At 39.0% G+C, this 17,704-nt stretch overlaps 2 protein-coding genes across 2 annotated transcripts in view; both read right to left on the bottom strand.

Annotated features, from left to right (window-relative positions):
* ATF6 (activating transcription factor 6) overlaps window positions 1-17,704 on the bottom strand; it is a 212,236-nt gene that overhangs the window by 81,034 nt on the left and 113,498 nt on the right. The gene's annotated exons all lie outside the window — the stretch shown is intronic.
* Window positions 5,775-7,305, bottom strand: LOC133761084 (proteasome activator complex subunit 3-like). The gene has a single exon (XM_062193746.1). It carries the CDS (start codon window positions 6,797-6,799, stop codon window positions 6,059-6,061), a length of 741 nt encoding a protein of 246 aa, XP_062049730.1. The 5' UTR covers window positions 6,800-7,305; the 3' UTR covers window positions 5,775-6,058.

Raw genomic sequence — 17,704 nt, 5'->3', positions numbered from 1 at the left:
GTGGTCCTGCACGTTTCTGTAAGGTGACTAGATTCTTTGCTTTTTCAAAAATATCAGTAAATTTTTAAAATGCCTTGATGTCAATGCACAATAACATTTTTCAGAAATGTTTAAATGTTGCAAGAGGGAGGATTCTTTCATACTCATACTGAATTAGATAAGCTGGAACCATTCATCTAATCACTGTAACACAATGTGACTGCTTTCTCACGTATATTTTATGGAGGTGATTAAATGCATTGCGGAGGGGGATAATCACAAATAAAATAACAGATATGTTGCTAAAGTCACTATGGGACCCCAATTTAAAAGCAAAGTAAAGGGGCCAGTATTACAGTGCAGCGGGTTGTCCACGAAGCCGGCATCCCATACATAAAAACTGGTTTAACTTCTTAAGTGGCTTTTCCACTTCCAATCTATCTCCCTGCTAAAGGCCTGAGAAAGCAGCAGATGATGGCCCAACTACCTGAGTTCCTGCCACCCTTGTGGGAGCCTGGCTGGAGTTCCACGCTCCTGGCTTCGGCTTGGCCTGGCCCTGGCCATTGCGGCCATTTGGGAGGTGAACCAGTAGACAGAAGATCTCTCTGTCTCTCCCTCTCTCTCTCTAATTGTGCCAAATAAAAAATAAATCTTAAAAAAAAAAAAAAGAGCAAAATCCCAAGCTAAATATCTCACAGTGATCTATGCATGTGTCCTTCAAGTTACTTTATTTTCTACATCCTAATAAAAAAACTCTGGAGGTCAGCATTGTGGAGTAGGAGGCTAAGCCTCCACTGGCAGCGCCAGCATCCCCTACGGATGCCGATTAGAGTCCCAACTGCTCCACTTCCAATCCAGTTCCCTGCTAATATGCCTGGGAAAGTGGTAGAAGATAGCCCAAGTGCTGGGGTCCCTCCTCTCATGGGGGAGACCCAGAGAAGCTTCTGGCTCCTGGCTTCGGTCTGGCCCAGCCCTGGCCGTTGTAGTCATCTGGAGAGGGAACCAGCGAATGGAAGCTCTATGTCTCCCCCCCACCCCCTATAATTCTTTCAAAAAAATTAAAAACAAACAAACAAAAAACCTTATCTCAGACAAATAATCTCATAATTAGGGAACAAAGCCGTATCAATCCTTGGGAGGGGAAAACATTAGGCGCAATGGTTAACGAGCTACTTGGGACACCCACATCCCATATCAAAATGCTTGGGTTTGAGTCCTAGCTCTGCTTCTAATTTCAGCTTCTTGCTAATGTGCACCACAGTAGGCAGCAGGTGATGGCTCAAGTAGTTGGTCCCTGTCACCCATGTGGGAGACCCAGATTGGGTTCCAGGCTCCTGGCTTCAATCTGGCCCAGCCCCCGATGTTGCAAACATTTGGAAGTGAACCAGTAGATGGAAGATCTCTGTCTCTCTACATGTTAAGTAAATAATAATAATTGAATTTTTAAAGACCCTTGGAAAACAGATGGGAATGTCTGTATTATCTGAATCTGGGGGCATCAGTCAAAAATGATATTAGATCAAATTTTAATGCTTTAGCCTCTACAAAAGCATGCATATGTTACACTGCAATGATGTCAAAACATTATGTATTCTCTTAGACTGGTGGACTATGGTGATTTCTACTTTTTTGTTTTATTATTAAATTTCTGAGTGGCAAGATCTTTTGAAATTAAGAAGTATTTAAAATTTACCATATGGTTATCTGTTAATGGTTTAGACCATTTGGTAAGAATTCTATAGAAATATGTAAACCTCACAAAGACTACAAAATAGTTTATAAAAGATCTAAAAAACAACTCTAAGGTCAAAAGTTTCAGAAACTCTTTACATCAGAAACTCTTCTACATCATCTTTGGATGATGTAGATAAGAAAGATACTTCATTCAGTTCTAAAAACCAGATCCACTAATTTTCGAATTTCCAATCAAATTTTTGTTAGTTGCTTTCAATAATTACAAATTAAAATTATTTTTAATATTCCAAATATATTTAAAATTCCAAAATAAGGGTTTTTTTCCCATTTCCTAAAACTGCAACATATCCACATACAATTAAGCTGTCTTTTCAACAAAGCAACAACATTGGGAGTTTAGACTCGTGGTTGACACCTGCATCCCATATAGGAGTACCTGGATTTTGTTCCTAGTCCTAGCTCCTGACTTCAGCTTCCTTTTAAGGCAGACTATGGAAGGCAACGGTGATCCTGGTTCCCAGCTTTGGCCCTGACCCAGCCACTATTGCTGTGGACATCTGGGGAATGAACAAGTGAATGGGAGCTCATGCTTTTCTCTCTCAAGTACATAAATAACATATAAAAAATACTAAAAGGGACAAAATTAGGATTTTAAGTCTCCAGTACTAATACTAATTTATTCTGGATATCATGCATTAACACCAATTTCTAAAGTAAGTTTGTCATTATAAAACCTTTTCCAAACATTTGCAAGAAAGGGAAAAATCACAGAGATTAATTTTTGTAGAAGTAGGGAACTTATAAGAGCATTCCTATGCCACTTTAGTTTGATATAGTGTTAGAACAAGGAGCAAAATGCAAATAACAGATATCTTTAACTACAAAGGACTTGCATATTTTCTTAGTAAAAGGTATGTCTGGGATTGGAGACAATTTATTTCAATCTGGCATAGGGTTTGACAGTTTAAGAGCAAAAGGCACATGCAAAAGATCATGGTTTTATTATGTAGCAAGAAGATATTTTAAACCTTAGATGATTAATGTTGGTTGGAAAATTAAGCAAATTTGGACTTCCCTTACACTGTCCATTACACACTTGTGTGCTATTAAACGCCTGTCACATGCCATGAACTGATGTCAAGTTCCTGGCACTTCTCTGATTCAGATACAACTAACCTTACAAGGGAAATAAAGAGAACTCTTTAGGAAGGGTTGTGAAATGTGAACAGGTAGCTTTGCAGCAGTACCTGTTGTGGAAGCTTTTAAAGGAAAGATGTGTACCTGAGTATAAGAAAGAACAAACTCATTTTACCTTGTTATATTTCAGGAGGTTTTTTTTTTTTGAAAATAAAGTTTCCACCAAACTCATTTAAAAACATTTCTAATATATAAAGGTTAACATAGACAGCCATATACAATTTAGTAAAGACCCACCCAGATATAGTTTATTTTCTAGATATAATTATAGATACAGGTTTTAAAATGGTGATTAAAATAAAATGCTGTGTCTCAATTTACCTCTCTCATGGAGAAATGTATTCTTTTTACTATTTCAAGTGAAAGAAGTTAAGTAAAAGAAAAAACACCAGGAATCAGGTACTCCCTGGAAAAACACTGACACAGACAAACTTAATGATCATTTTCTATCTGAGTAAAACAAAAAACTCCCCATCAACAGAAAATATCTCTGCTTTACATGTTAGGTAATCCTTGCTACTGGGAAATATTTTTACAGCAGCTTTTAGAATCAAGTCTGTACAATAAAGGTCCACACTGTTTTGCACCCATGGCAACCAAAACACACTGTTGATTAAACTTCCAAAGAAAAACTCTCATTCAAAAACAATTTCACTTGTTAATGTGGAATGGGGAGGGGATGTGCAGATGATGATCGGGATCAATTAAAAGTAACCAGACAAGGGCAGAGGATTAACCTACTGCGCCATGGAGCCGGTCCTAATTCCGGCTGCTCCTCTTCCAATCCAGCTCTCTGCTGTGGCCTGGGAAAGCAGTAGCAGATGGTCCGAGTGCTTGGGCCCCTGCACCTGTATGGGAGACTGGAGGTAGCCCCTGGCTCCTGGCTTTGGATTGGCGCAGCTCCAGCTGTTGCGGCCATTTGGGGAGTGGACCAGTGGACGGAAGACTGTTCTCTCTGTCTCTCCCTCTCACTGTCTGTAACTCTCAAATAAATAAATAAAAATCTTAAAAAAAAAAAAAAAGTAACCAGACAAAATGTTATGCCTCTATTTAAAGGAAGATCTGAAGGTAACTTAACTTCATTTTGGCAAGGAATTATCTTGTATCCTCACAGAGATAATACCAAAAGGAAAAAAAGGTGGAATTACAAGTAAGATTTAATAATAGACACCATGTGCTGTGGCACTGTAGCATAGTGGCTTAAACTGCCATTTGCAATGCCTGCATTTCATCTAGGCGCCCATTCAAGTCCTGGCTGCTCCACTTCCAATGCTGCTTCCTGCTAATGAAATTGGGGAAGCAGCTGAAGATGACCCAAGTCTTTGGGCCCCTGTACCCACATGGGAGACCCCAAGGAGTTTCAGGCTTCTGGTTTCAGCTGGCCCAGCCCTGGCTATTGTGGCTATTTGGGTAGTTAAACTGCAGATGGAAGATGTCTCTGTATCTCCCCTCTCTGTAATTCTTTCTAATAAATAAATAAATCTTAAAAAAAAAATACTAGACTCCAACCAATATGGTCACCTAGTTTCACCAGTCTTATATAACATGCAGAAGAAATTTCAATTTCTTATGTCTTATAAAAAGTTAAAATCCTCATAGCTTTCCCAAAAAATTCATGTGAGAAATAAATTCACTGCATGCAGGTACTAAAATAAAGTATTCTAAAATATTAGAGCTATATTTTTATGTATGCATAGTCATGAAAGTGTAAGAATTCAAGACACACACTGGTTAACTGAATTGGAAAAAAAGAAATGAAGCAGTCAATTATGCACAGGAATAATCTTACTCTTACATATAAAAGCACATCAAGAAATAACTACCACTCACACTTTTACTAAATTTATACCATGTAACTTCCACAGACAGTGCTGACTGATGAATATACTCCAACAGTACTCATACTGAAACAAAGGTGTTTTGAATAAATATACTTTCTCTGGTTAGAGTATTTTTATCATCAGAAAAGATGAAATTCTAAGCAAAAATTATAGATAAAGGATTCATGATGACACATCAAGAAATCCTTCCTGATGCATGAGGCAATGCACGGTACAGTAATTTGCCTTACCTGCAATGCAACCTGGAAAGGCTGAACTTTAAATATACCAACAGCATAGTTCACTGATGAGAACTATAAGTTTCCTTTCAACCAGAAAGTAAAAGTAGGGAAGGGGAAAGAGAATCCAAAAACACATTTTAGGATCTTTAAAAAATGACTCATATATGAGAGTTAAACTCTGAGGACTTGTAAGAAATATCTTATGAGACAAAAGGGAACGAGAAATGAAAAAAAAAATCAACCAACTAAGAGGGAAAAAACATAAATGTGACATAAATCGATGTATTTCTCATGGATTTATGAAATATATGGATACACAGAACTTCTAAAAGGTGTGTAAGAGAATTGGAAGATGCTGAGATGTGGAAGTTGTGCAAGAAAGCCAGTTTCATAGATTATATTCTAAGAAAGGTAGATATTCATTTCTTTAGAAGAATTAAAATCTATTATTACTCTTCATAGGCTCACATTTGTTACATATCAGGAGTTGAAATAATCAAGAGTGTGGTCAAACTGAACAGGAAGGAAACTTTATACACCCCAAAATTAAGGTTCAGATAAGCACACTTAGGCCATTATAAAATGTTATAACCAAGTTTTATTTCAGAAATCTGCTAAACTGGAGGCATACAATGACCTAAACACCATCACTTTCAACTCCTTTTCCTTGCAAAAAAAATCATAAATGATGGTGCAAAAGGAGCATTTCTGAGGTCAAACAAAGTAACACGTAGCAGAATCTTAGGGAAAGCTACATTTAATTTTCTTTTAAGCTTTAGTTTTTAAGTTAATCCAAACCATTCAGTGTCATTTATGCCATAATAAAGAAACCTTGGCCAACATTAATCCTCAAAGCTGCTTTTAGAAATGGCAGTCCTTTCTCCTTGGCCTACCTTACCATATCCTACCAGATGGTTTGTCCCCATTCTCCTCCCGAAAGGAAAGTCAAATAAAAATCACACCCGAAGAGGATTCGGTGTGAGAGTCAGCTGTGTGAAAGTGTAACTAAATGGTAATGCCTATTTCCAGCCGCTTCATCGCCTGTGCAGTCACTAATGACCAGCTTCGTAGTTGCCTACGCAGCTCAGCCAACTGCTGAAGGAAAGTGGGGGTGGAGAAAGGTCCTCAGTACAAGTTGTCGGTGTTGGCGCTTCGAGGGGTCTTGATCTTCTCGATGTTTTTCAGGATTACGTCATGCAAGGTGGCATACTGGTTCCGCACGTGCAGCAGGATCTGGCGCACACTCAGGTACTCGTTTTCATCGACTTCCGCCACCGTGCGGCGATAATCTTCCACTTGCGGGTACTTCACGATCTTGGACACCAATTTGGCCCGGGTGTTGTAGTAGGTGGAGAAGCGGCGCAGATAGGAGGCCGCTGTGCTTTCCACGGTCCACAGCTGGTCCACTGTGTCTTCCTGGATGGACACTCCGAAGTTGTTGCCGTCCTCCACCTTCGGGATGAGCAGCTGCACCCACATCCGCACTGTGTTGCATTTCTCTCTCAGCAGCTCGATCTCGGGTTTCACCCGCTCAATCAGCTCCACCAGATGCTGGTTGCTCCGCAGAAGCTGTCCCTCCCCGCCGGGGAGTGCAGGTACCTTCCCTGGGGACTGGGTCTGCAGAGGTGACGGATCCCGGTTGGGCCCATCCCCCACGGTGTCGGGGGCAGTCGGGGGCTCTGGGGCTGGCACCGATCGGATTCTGGACAGGTCCTGCAGGCGCAGCTCTTGGACCCGACTATCCAGCTCTGACAGCTTCTGAGGGAAGAAGGTGGACACCAGATCCTCGGCCTCCTGGGCGATTCGGGCCCGAAACGAATCTACTTTCCCCTGCACATCATGCTCTAGCTTCAGTGGCAAAGCCATGGCCTCTAGAGGCTTCAAGAGTTGGGGCTCACACAACCTGGACTTCTCCGTTTTCGACAGGTTGGGTGTGGGCCTCTGCCGCTGCCACCACCACCAACTCCCAACAGACCTCGCCGGAAATGACGTCCCAGGGCTCCCAGCAGCCCTCGCGGCAGGACAGGAAGCCACGAGCCTGACCGCGCACTGCCGTTCCAGATGCCTTCTGTAGGAATATGTCTGGCTTCCGCTTCGGGTGCCACCAAGGCTGGTGCCAAAGCATCGAGGAACACGTCTGGGAGACACTGGCAGACCTGGTTCCTGACCCGCCGCACAGTACTTACCAGCTATTAGGTAGTTATGGCAGGAAGCCTGAACATGAAGACAGTTCCAAAAAATGTCGCTCAGGGTTGTGAAGGCTTGTGGCGACAAGTCGGTATACTTTACGTGGGAGACTGACGAAAGCTGCACTCTCTGGATCCAGACTTAAATACGATCTCCACAGCAAGGCTCACTTCCAGGGACAGTTAACAAAATTTGAATCTAGATGCCACATTAAAGTATCAAGGTCAGATTTCTTGAACTAGATAACTGTGGTCATGGAGAGTATATTCTTGTTCTTAGGAAATATATACTACAGTGCTAAGGAACAAAATGACGAATGTATTTAATTTACCAGTTCAGAAAAGTCTGTGTGTGTGTGTGTTTGTGTGTGTGTGTAGAGAAAGAGACTGAGAGAAAATGCTGAAAACTGATGAACCTGCATAAATGCTATATGGGAGCTGGTATTACTCTTGCAACTTATCTGTAAGTTTGAAATTATTCCAAAACAAAATATGACAAAACTATCTTTTCCCTAAAGCCTTCCAGAGTTATACAAATTCTAAAACATTCTGCACCCTCATCCTATTTATTTATATTTATATTCATTTCCTTCTACTGAAATATTTTCCTTTAGTTCTATACAACACCATACTGGAGCAGATGTGCTGGTGCAGTGGCTTAAGCTGCTACTTAAAACACTGGCATCACATGTCAGAGTGCTGGTTCGGATTCTGCCTGTCCCAGTTCTAATCCAGCTTCCTGCTAATGCACCTGAAAAAGCAGCCGATGATGTTCCAAGTACTTGGGACCCTGGGACCCACACTGGAGACCCAGATGGAAGTTCTGGCTCCTGGCTTCAGTCTGGCCTGGACCTGGCTATTACAACCATTTGGGGGAATGAATCAGCAGATGGAAGATATCTTTGTTTCTCTCTGCCTCTCCTCACTCCTCAACCCCCACCATGTGTGCATCATTCTGCCTTTCAAATAGATAAATAAGTAAATCTTTTAAAATATGCCTTTGACTTTTATAACTAAATTATTGAAATTTATGTCAAAAAGATTATTGTGGCGGGCCAGTGCTGTAGCATAGTGGGCTAAGCTTCCATCTGCAGGCTGTAATCTCATATGGGTGCTGGTTTGTGTCCTGGCTGCTTCTCTTCTGATCCAGCTCTCTGTTAATGGCCTGGGAATGTGGTGAAAGATGGAACAAGTGCTTGGGCCCCTGTACCTGTGCAGGAGTTCGGAAGCTCCTGGCTTCAGATCGACACAGCTCCAGCCATTGCGGCTATTTGGGGAGTGAATCAGCAGATGGAAGAACTTTGTCTCTCCCTCTCTTTCTGTAATTCTACCTCTCAAATAAATATATAAAATCTTTTAAAAACAATAGTGATGGTGGAGTACAAGACAGCTTTGGAAAGTAAAATGAACAGTGGCTGGTGATAGTTTTCAATATGGAGAAATGAGAAAAAGTAGGATTCAACACTAAGTAACAATTTTTTTTTTTTTTTTTTGCTTAGGGAAAGAATGTGTTCCCATTTATACTTACATTAAACCTCCCCCAAAGTGGAGCATTAAATGTATTTTACACACATGTTTAAGCTCAAGCTACAGAAATTTAGATAGGACTGTCAGAAAAGGAAAATCTTGAAACATTACCACAATTCTTCATCTTGATTTTCTTCATAATTTGACTATAAAATATTACAATGGAACTATTCTGGAAATTCCTTTTTATATCCAGTATATCCAGAACAACCTCAATAGTATATATAGTTTAACAAACAGTTACTCTGTTTTCAAAAAAGTATTTCCAGTTACTTTTTTAAAGAAAGGAATAGGGGTGGAGGCAAGGGGGTATTGTGGTGCAGCAGATTAAGCTGCATCTTGGGATGTCTGCATTCCCATAGTAGATGCTGGTTTGAGTCCCAGATACTCTGCTTCTGATCCAGCTTCCTGCTAATGGCATCCTGGAGATGTCAGAAGATGGCTTCAGTGTGTGAGCCCCTGCCACCCATGGAGGATGCCCAGAACTATTCCAGTTCTGATTATTGTGGACATCTGGGGAGTGAACCAGTGGATGGAAGGTTCTCTCTCTCTCTTTTGATCTGCCTTTCAAGTAGACAAAAATAAATATTTAAGAAAATAAAGAAGTGGGGAAGTTTCTTTCTACTTACATTATGACACTAATTAATGTATCTATTTGTGAAGATTGGAATTATTTTCTTTAGCTGTCTGATGAAAGAATATAAAATCCTTTAGGGGGTTCAGCTGTTCTTTGTGTGGTATGAGGTAAGAGTTTTATTTCTTCATAATAGTTCCTGTCCTTGTTAATTAGAATAACAGTTGATAGCAAAATAACAGCTCCTAGTTTTTCTTCCATCAGTCATCAGCAATCAACATTTTTTTAAATTATTTAATGCACTTGAATTCCTTGACTTAACTCATGAAATTAATACTGAGTGCTAACAAGTGGAGGAATGCCAGGGACCACTGTACAGAAGTGTGCTCTTGTTCAGGTCAGTTTCTCTTCTGTCCACATCTCAGCAGGCTTCATTACACAGTAGTGCCAATAACTGACACACCAGTCTTCCTTTGGGAACACCACAGACTTATGGACTGATTTATCTTTAATATATTCTCTGAAACTATGGCCCCTGAATAAGGGATTCTGTGGTCCTATGTGTAAATTACATTTTTAGAACATTCTAAGCAATTTTGTCAATTTTGTCAGTTATTGGATATAAATGTAAACTTGAGATATGGATTGGATTGAATTCTTAAATACATTTTTCAGTTATTTACTTATTTCTACCTCCCTCCCTCCCTCCCACTTCAAATCACTTCTCTTTTTTTAAGATTTATTTATTTAACTGGAAGGCAGAGTTACAAAGAAAGAAGGAGAGAGAGAAAGAGATTTCTGTATGCCAGTTCACTCCCTAAATGGCCACAACAGACGTCACTGAACTGACATCATTGTAGGCAGTGGCTTAACCCACTGTGCCACAATGCCAGCCCCTCATTGCTTTCTTTGTGTATAAAAGTTAGGAGAAATATAATAAATAGGACTAAATCTAGATAATCATAAGTTTTCAGTGGGAAGTAATATTTATCTCCTAATATTTATGAAATTCTTCATCTTTGAATGGCAGTAGATCTTAAATTGCCTAGCCCAGTAAAGCCATTTACCACTTATGTACAATACCCACATTAGAATGCTTAGGTTTACAATACAGTTAGAACACTGTCAGAGCCAATTCCTAGGGGTGACAATATGTCACTTCCCCTTCCTTTATTCTTTTTCTTAGACTGCTGCAAGTAAGGGTGTACAACAAACATAGAGGTACTTTTCTGTAGTGTCGCTTCTAAACTGTAACTGCCAATTCAGTATGTCCATAATTCAGTCTCCAAATCTAACATGCATATACATGCCTCTACATGGAGAGAAGTGGCAATACAGCACAGTGGTAAAGCTATGAAGTTAGCCTGCTAGGTTCAAATCCTGGCTTTTTTACTTACTAGCTGTGTGACCCTAGCTAAGTTATGTAATCACCCTGCATTTCATTTTCCTCATCTATAAAAATGAGCATTATAAAAACAGCTATTTCATAAAAGGTATTTTGAGGATTAATAGTTAATACATATAAAAGTTAGCATACTGTCTTGAGCATAATTGCTCAACAAATATTTAATGTGCAAATATTAATATAGTCAATTTATGACAGTTTTGTATTTGTAAAGCAGAATATAATGTTTCTAGAATTCAGTTTTATGTGTACTGTATAGACATTCAATAAACATAAGTCAATGCTGGAAGGGAATTTCTTTAAAGGGAGTTAACTTCCTTTAAAAGTAAAAAACCCTCTTCTCAATGCCTTGGACAAACAGTCGCAGCACTCTCTTCCTGAAATGCAAGTCTGAGCATATTTCTGTCTAACACAAGAATCCAATTCTTTAGGCATGGCCCATCAGTTCCATTAGGATCTGGAGCCTGCCATGTTTTATTTCCACAGCCTACTCTACATTCCAACAACAGCTCTCATGAGACCTATGCATTTACACATTGACCTCTCTGTGTGTGAAATGACACACCACCTCATCTTCCTCCCACTCTGTACCATTTCCATCCTTCTATGATCAATTCAGAAACTGTTTCCTGAAGAGCCTTCCCTGAGAGTACCTCCTCCTTTCTCAATGAAGTTAGTGCTCTTGGCCCAAGTTAAATAGTACAACAATATCGGCCTCATAAAGCTGTTGAAAGGATTAAATGAAATAACTTGTATGAAACAGCTAGGACAGTAAAGGCTTCATAAATAGCAGTAGTTTCATTTGTAATCTCAGAGAATTCTGCATTATATCTTTTTTATAGTTCCTATTACTGTGTAGTAATTTTGGATTTACAAGTCACTTTTCTCCACTATTATAAATTCCTTGAGAACAAGGATTTTAGCTTATTTGTTTTTATGTATTCTACAGTAGCAGTGTGTCTTGTAACAGCAAGTGTTTAATGAACATTACCAAATGGGTAAAAAAATTAATGATGAAAAACAGGATAAAATTTTATTAGACAGGACCTAACTAGTAGAAGAGATAGGACTTTCGAGCAACTTATCTTTTCCTTTTTCTCAGGAGATACTACTAAATTCTGCTACATCATATAAAAATCAGTTTTGGAGATCGATCAGCAGTCTTCTGGGCTGACTTAAAAAAGCTTTATACAGGAAGAATAGTAAATATATACAAATATATACTTTTTTCTCTCCTCAACAGCAAATGGAGTTTTACATTCTGCTTTTGAATTTGGTTGTACACCAGATTTCTACTAGTTATAATATAGCTCAGTTCTAAAAAAAAAAAAAAAATAGCCCTCACTTAAATAATTGGAGTTCGTCTGTAGAACAGTAGTTATGCAGTATTACATGTTTGTATAAAATGAACTTACTGGGGAGTACCAGAGAGGTACACACAAGCAGAAAGGGTGATGCTGGCTCTGACTCATGCTCCTACTGTTTATTTATAGCTTCTTATTAGTATGAGATTTGTTTTATTTGGCAAAAATACAAGATTTCAACTGACCGAGAGAGGAAGATGTAAGAAAATGCCTAAGCATAAAACTTCTGCAACTGAATAATAATCTGTAACTTAGTGCTGTATCAACAGGCTCCCCAGCGGCTGGTGCAAGCTGAAACCACTCCAGAATTACCGATGTCATGAGCTACAAACTTTACTGCTAAAAGTACAATAGTGGTTAACCAAAGATTTTATTCCTTTACAGGCGCCTCCAGTTATAAATTCACTCGCTGGGGCTAGATTTTTAGATCAGTGTATAAAACTATTTACAATGAGTTCCTAATTTATTTTAATAATTGTCAACCAAAATCGTAGTCAACAGCTAATTTAAAAACACAAGCCAAATAACTTTAGAATCTTCAAGCTGAAAAAAATGTAGCTTCCCAATGTTTATTTAAGATTACTCTCTGCTCTCTTACCCTGAGTTTCCTTCTTGACACTTAACCACAAACTATTCAGTTACATATTTATTTACATGTTTGTTTATCTATGTCTGTCTCTAGAATGTAAGCTCTGAAAGAATAAGGATTTGTTTTGTTGATTGCTGATTTTTTTGTAGTGAGAACAGCCAGGAACATTATTGCTATCGAAATATGTCACTGGGTGAATGACAGTAAAATCGATTAGATCTTTGGATTAAATAATGATTCTTTGAGGATAGCTTCAGTTGTAAGAGCCTTTTTACTTTTATTTTTGCTCAGTGTCATGCTATCTATCAAAACCATGAATATCCAGTATAGCAAAGGGGAAAATATGATTCGTTTACACTCATTAATTCTGAAATATGGTTTTTAGGGTTTTTTTAAATTATTATTTTAATTGTACAGATCAGGGGAGTACAGACTTATAATTTAATACATGTGTTCAATGTGTAATCATCAAATTAGGTTAGTTACCATTCTGTCTTAAACATTTTGAAAACTTTTAACACTTAATAATTATACTGTGTGATATGTCAATGAATATGTACTGTTCAAATTGGGTAATTAGCCTTTCCTTTTCTTTATTGTTGCTTTATGTTTGGAGACCCAGCTTCTATGGAAGAGCTTTTTAAAAATATATATAATACAAGTAGACAGTCACACCTTAGTATGAATAAAGGTTTTTGGATAATAAAATCAATTCTTAAAAGGTTTAAGAAAATAAATCTGTATTCTGAAGATATCTCACATTTATATTTTCTCTTAAACAACAACAAAAAAGGCTTACTAGTTTCAAAAATGGGGACTTTCACTATTTACCAATTTCACTCACCTTTTTAAAATAGGGTTTATTTTATAAAGGAACTATATATGCTTCTAATCTTTACTAAAAAATAAGAAAAACAAACATAACTAAAAAGCTGATTCAGAAGTTTTAGATCTAAGTGAAGTGCTTCATAAAAAATAAATCAGAGCTATATTACAAACTGAATTCAGATTATCTTAATTTTTTATCTCTTAGTAATTTGTGTACTGTTATTATGTATGAAAATGTAGCATGCTGGGCGGTGCCGCAGCTCACTAGGCTAATCCTCCGCCTGCGGGGCCGGCACCCCGGGGTTCTAGTCCCAGTTGGGGCGCCGGATTCTGTCCCAGTTGCTCCTCTTCCAGGCTAGCTCTCTGCTGTGGCCCGGGAAGGCAGTGGAGGATGGCCCAAGTGTTTGGGCCCTGCATCCACATGGGAGACCAGGAGGAAGCACCTGGCTCCTGGCTTCCGATGGGCACAGCGCGCCAGCCGTAGCGGCCATTTGAGGGGTGAGCCAACGGAAGGAAGACCTTTCTCTCTGTCTCTCTCTCTCTAACTCTGCTTGTCAAAAAAAAAAAAAAAAAAGAAAAAGAAAAAGAAAAATGTAGCAGGCTTCATCTGATAATAAGAAATGAATCTCAACCTTGTGCAGTTATATCTTTTTTTTTCTTTTTTTTTTTGACAGCAGAGTGGACAGTGAGAGAGAGAGACAGGTCTTTTTTTTTGTTTGTTTTGTTTGTTTGTTTGTTTTTGACAGGCAGAGTGGATAGTGAGAGAGAGAGACAGAGAGAAAGGTCTTCCTTTTTGCCGTTGGTTCACCCTCCAATGGCCGCTGCGGCCGGTGCATCTCGCTGATCCGATGGCAGGAGCCAGGTGCTTCTCCTGGTCTCCCATGGGGTGCAGGGCCCAAGGACTTGGGCCATCCTCCACTGCACTCCCTGGCCACAGCAGAGAGCTGGACTGGAAGAGGGGCAACCGGGACAGAATCCGGTGCCCCGACCGGGACTAGAACCCGGTGTGCCGACGCCGCAAGGCGGAGGATTAGCCTAGTGAGCTGCGGCGCCGGCTGCAGGTATATCTATTAACAATTACTAAACCTATGCTGATATGACTTTTTAAAAATCTGTTTACTAGGGTACTTCAAAAAGTATGGAAAAGTGGAATTAAAAGATGAATTGTTGATGCAAAAAATTTGAAATTCCTATACAGTTTTTTCATAACACACATTTTCCATAAACTTTTTGATGACCCCACATGATTATGTGTGTATGCTACTAATACTTCATTTAAATACAGACTGGCTTAGTGCTACAAATGAAAATAATGCTTATTACATCTTCTGGATGAACTAGTATCAATCCTGTGGTTCCTATGTGGTATCAATTTGGATAATTTTCACTGAAAACTAAGGTATTTCTTTCCAGTTAACTGCTGCCCTAAATCCACCCAAATGATTATGATGTGGTCAATTTGAACAAGCTCTAAAAACAGCTGAAGACCTGGTGTCTGCTGTTACTCCATGTTCTGTAATAATCAAAGGCTCTAGTTTCTGTAGGCATGTGAAATGAACATTGAACTAGAAACATTACAGGAAATACTTAAAAGATCCCCAAAATCACTTTTTCTAAAGGCTGTTAGAAGAGATTTTAGACTGTTGAGGGAGATCCTATCTGTTTGGAAGAGCCCTTCCAAATTTCTGATCTCTCAGGGCCAGTTTGTTGCGCAGCAGGTTCAGTCACCACCTGTGATGCCAGCATCTTATATGAGCTCAGGTTCAAGTCCCAGCTACTTCACTTCCAATTCAGCTCCCTGCTGATGTGCCCAGGAAAGCAGTGGAAGATGGCCCCTGCCACCCTATGGGAAACTCAGATGGAGTTCTAGGCTCCTGGCTTCAGCCTGGTCTAGTCCTGGTCATTGTGGCCAGCAGATGGAAGATCTCTGTCTGTGTGTGTGTGTCTCTTTCTCTCTTTTTAACTCTGCCTTTCAAATAAATAAATCTTGTAAAAAATTTTTTATTTCCCTGCCTCCCAGAAGGAAAAAGGTAAATCACACCCTCATAAATCTAGTGATACAATGAATGTAATGTGATGCCACTATTGTAAAATCTTGTCATTTTAATGCTTTTCCAAATATGCAAACTTTCTGCCTGCTGATGGATAACAGAGAAAATAAAATTAAATTGAATTTTTCTGGTGAGTTGGAAGGAGAAGGGTTGAATCATGGATGATTTTTGCTAAATTTAAACAAACTCTTCCCTCCTTGTCCTATCGATTCAAGAGTTCTTCATACAGTAGCCCTATACGTCAAAGGTCAGTCTCCTGATGATAGGGAAATAAACATATTGAACACCTACTGTGTGCTGAGTACAGTGCCAGCACTTGATTTATTACTTCACTTAAATGTCTCAACACCCCAAGATGTAACTTAATATTATTCTATTAGAGATAAGGACACCGGGCCTCTGAAAAGCCCTACAGTGTTTGCACTTGTCAGCAGTAGCACAATGCTTGGTTAAAACCCAGATTTAGGGGTGGCATTTGGCCTAGCACTTAAGACACCTGCATCCCATATCAGGGTGCCTGGTTCTGACTTCTGGGTGCAGATTCCTGCTAATGTGCATCTTCAGAGATAGCAATGATGGGCTCTTGCTACCCATACGGGTCACCTGGCTTGAATTCTTGGCTCCTGGCTCAGTCTGGCCTAGCCCAGGCTGTTGTGGGTTAATGGAGAGTTGAACCAGCAGATGAAAGCTCTGTCTCTGACTCTCAAAAAAATTAAAAAAAAAATTTTTTTAAATAAGCTTATTTGACTCTAAATCCCATTCTACCTGATTGCCTACAAAAGAAAATGTTGCATCAGCCCCTTTATTTTTTCCATTAAACTAGAAAGTAATGACTCAAAAAAAAGTGAAATAACTTTTTTTCATATTTCTGAATAAGATTGTACAAAACTACAGGATAAACTATACCCTCTGCTATTTTTCTGCTCCTTAAGCCAATACAGAGGATATGTGTATGTATATACATACATAATACATATGTGTATACATATGTATACATATATTTGTGTATAAATATATATCTAAAAGATTCTTTTTTTTTTTTTTTGACAGGCAGTGTGGACAGTGAGAGAGAGAGAGAGAGACAGAGAGAAAGGTCTTCCTTTTTGCCGTTGGTTCACCCTCCAATGGCCGCTGCGGCCGGCACACCACGCTGATCCAAAGGCAGGAGCCAGGTGCTTCTCCTGGTCTCCCATGGGGTGCAGGGCCCAAGGACTTGGGCCATCCTCCACTGCACTCCCGGGCCACAGCAGAGAGCTGGACTGGAAGAGGGGCAACCGGGACGGAATCTGGCGCCCCGACCGGGACTAGAACCCAGTGTGCTGGCACCGCTAGACGGAGGATTAGCCTGTTGAGCCACGGCGCCGGCAAAAGATTCATTTTAAGGCTTGATTTTGTAGTTCTTTTTAAACTAAGGAAGACAGACCACTAATGGACAAAAAGTAGCAGACAGCTTTTATAAGAACCTTATTTTTCCTCTTTCACTTATTTTTCTGTGTTATTTTCTAGCACTGTGATCTACATTGGCACATACATGTTTGTCTCGTCTAGTCTCTAGAATTTTGGTTTGGCAATATCTTCTGCTACCCATTACATTTTTGCTATAATTATCTACAGTATATGTTACATTTCCAAGGAACATATAAATAACATTTTATTGGTTAAGTACACAGACTAGAAATTTGAGGTTGAAGAAGTTCAATCACAGGATACTGTTTTAAGAAGTTCTAGCAAAAAAGTGCAGTCTAACAAAATCAAGGAAAATAACAAAGCAAAACTGACAGTCTTGTATAAAGTTTTTAACATGGCTTTGCTTTAAGAAATTGGATTAAAACACTGCATTGAATATCACATAATACTGGATATGTATATCCAAAAAATTTAACTTTGATCTATACCTTGCACTATGTACAAAAATTAACTCAAAATAAATCCCAGACCTAAATGTAAAACCTAAAATATAGTACTTTTAGAACTAAACATATGAGAAAATTTTTGCAACCTTAAGTTAGGCAAATAAATATTCCTTGAGACAAAAAAAAAAAAAAAAGAATCCATAAAGGAAAAAACTAACAAATTAATTTCATCGAAAATAAGAATTTCTTATTCTTGAAAGATGCTTATAAGGAAATTATTAAAAGACAAGCAGTAATCTTAAAGAAAAATATTTCCAAATCATGTCTCTCACAGAAGACTTGTATCTAAACAATATAAAGAACTCTCTAAGCCTCTGGATTGGTGAACACATGC

The sequence above is a fragment of the Lepus europaeus genome, chromosome 5 (assembly GCF_033115175.1).
Source record: "Lepus europaeus isolate LE1 chromosome 5, mLepTim1.pri, whole genome shotgun sequence".
Taxonomy (NCBI): Eukaryota; Metazoa; Chordata; class Mammalia; order Lagomorpha; family Leporidae; genus Lepus; species Lepus europaeus.
Note: the sequence above shows the minus strand (reverse complement) of the source record. Positions and strands in the feature narration are given on the sequence as shown.

Excerpts from the sequence above, each read along its gene's own strand:
- LOC133761084 (XM_062193746.1), bottom strand. The coding sequence starts at position 6,799 with ATGGCTTTGCCACTGAAGCTAGAGCATGATGTGCAGGGGAAAGTAGAT.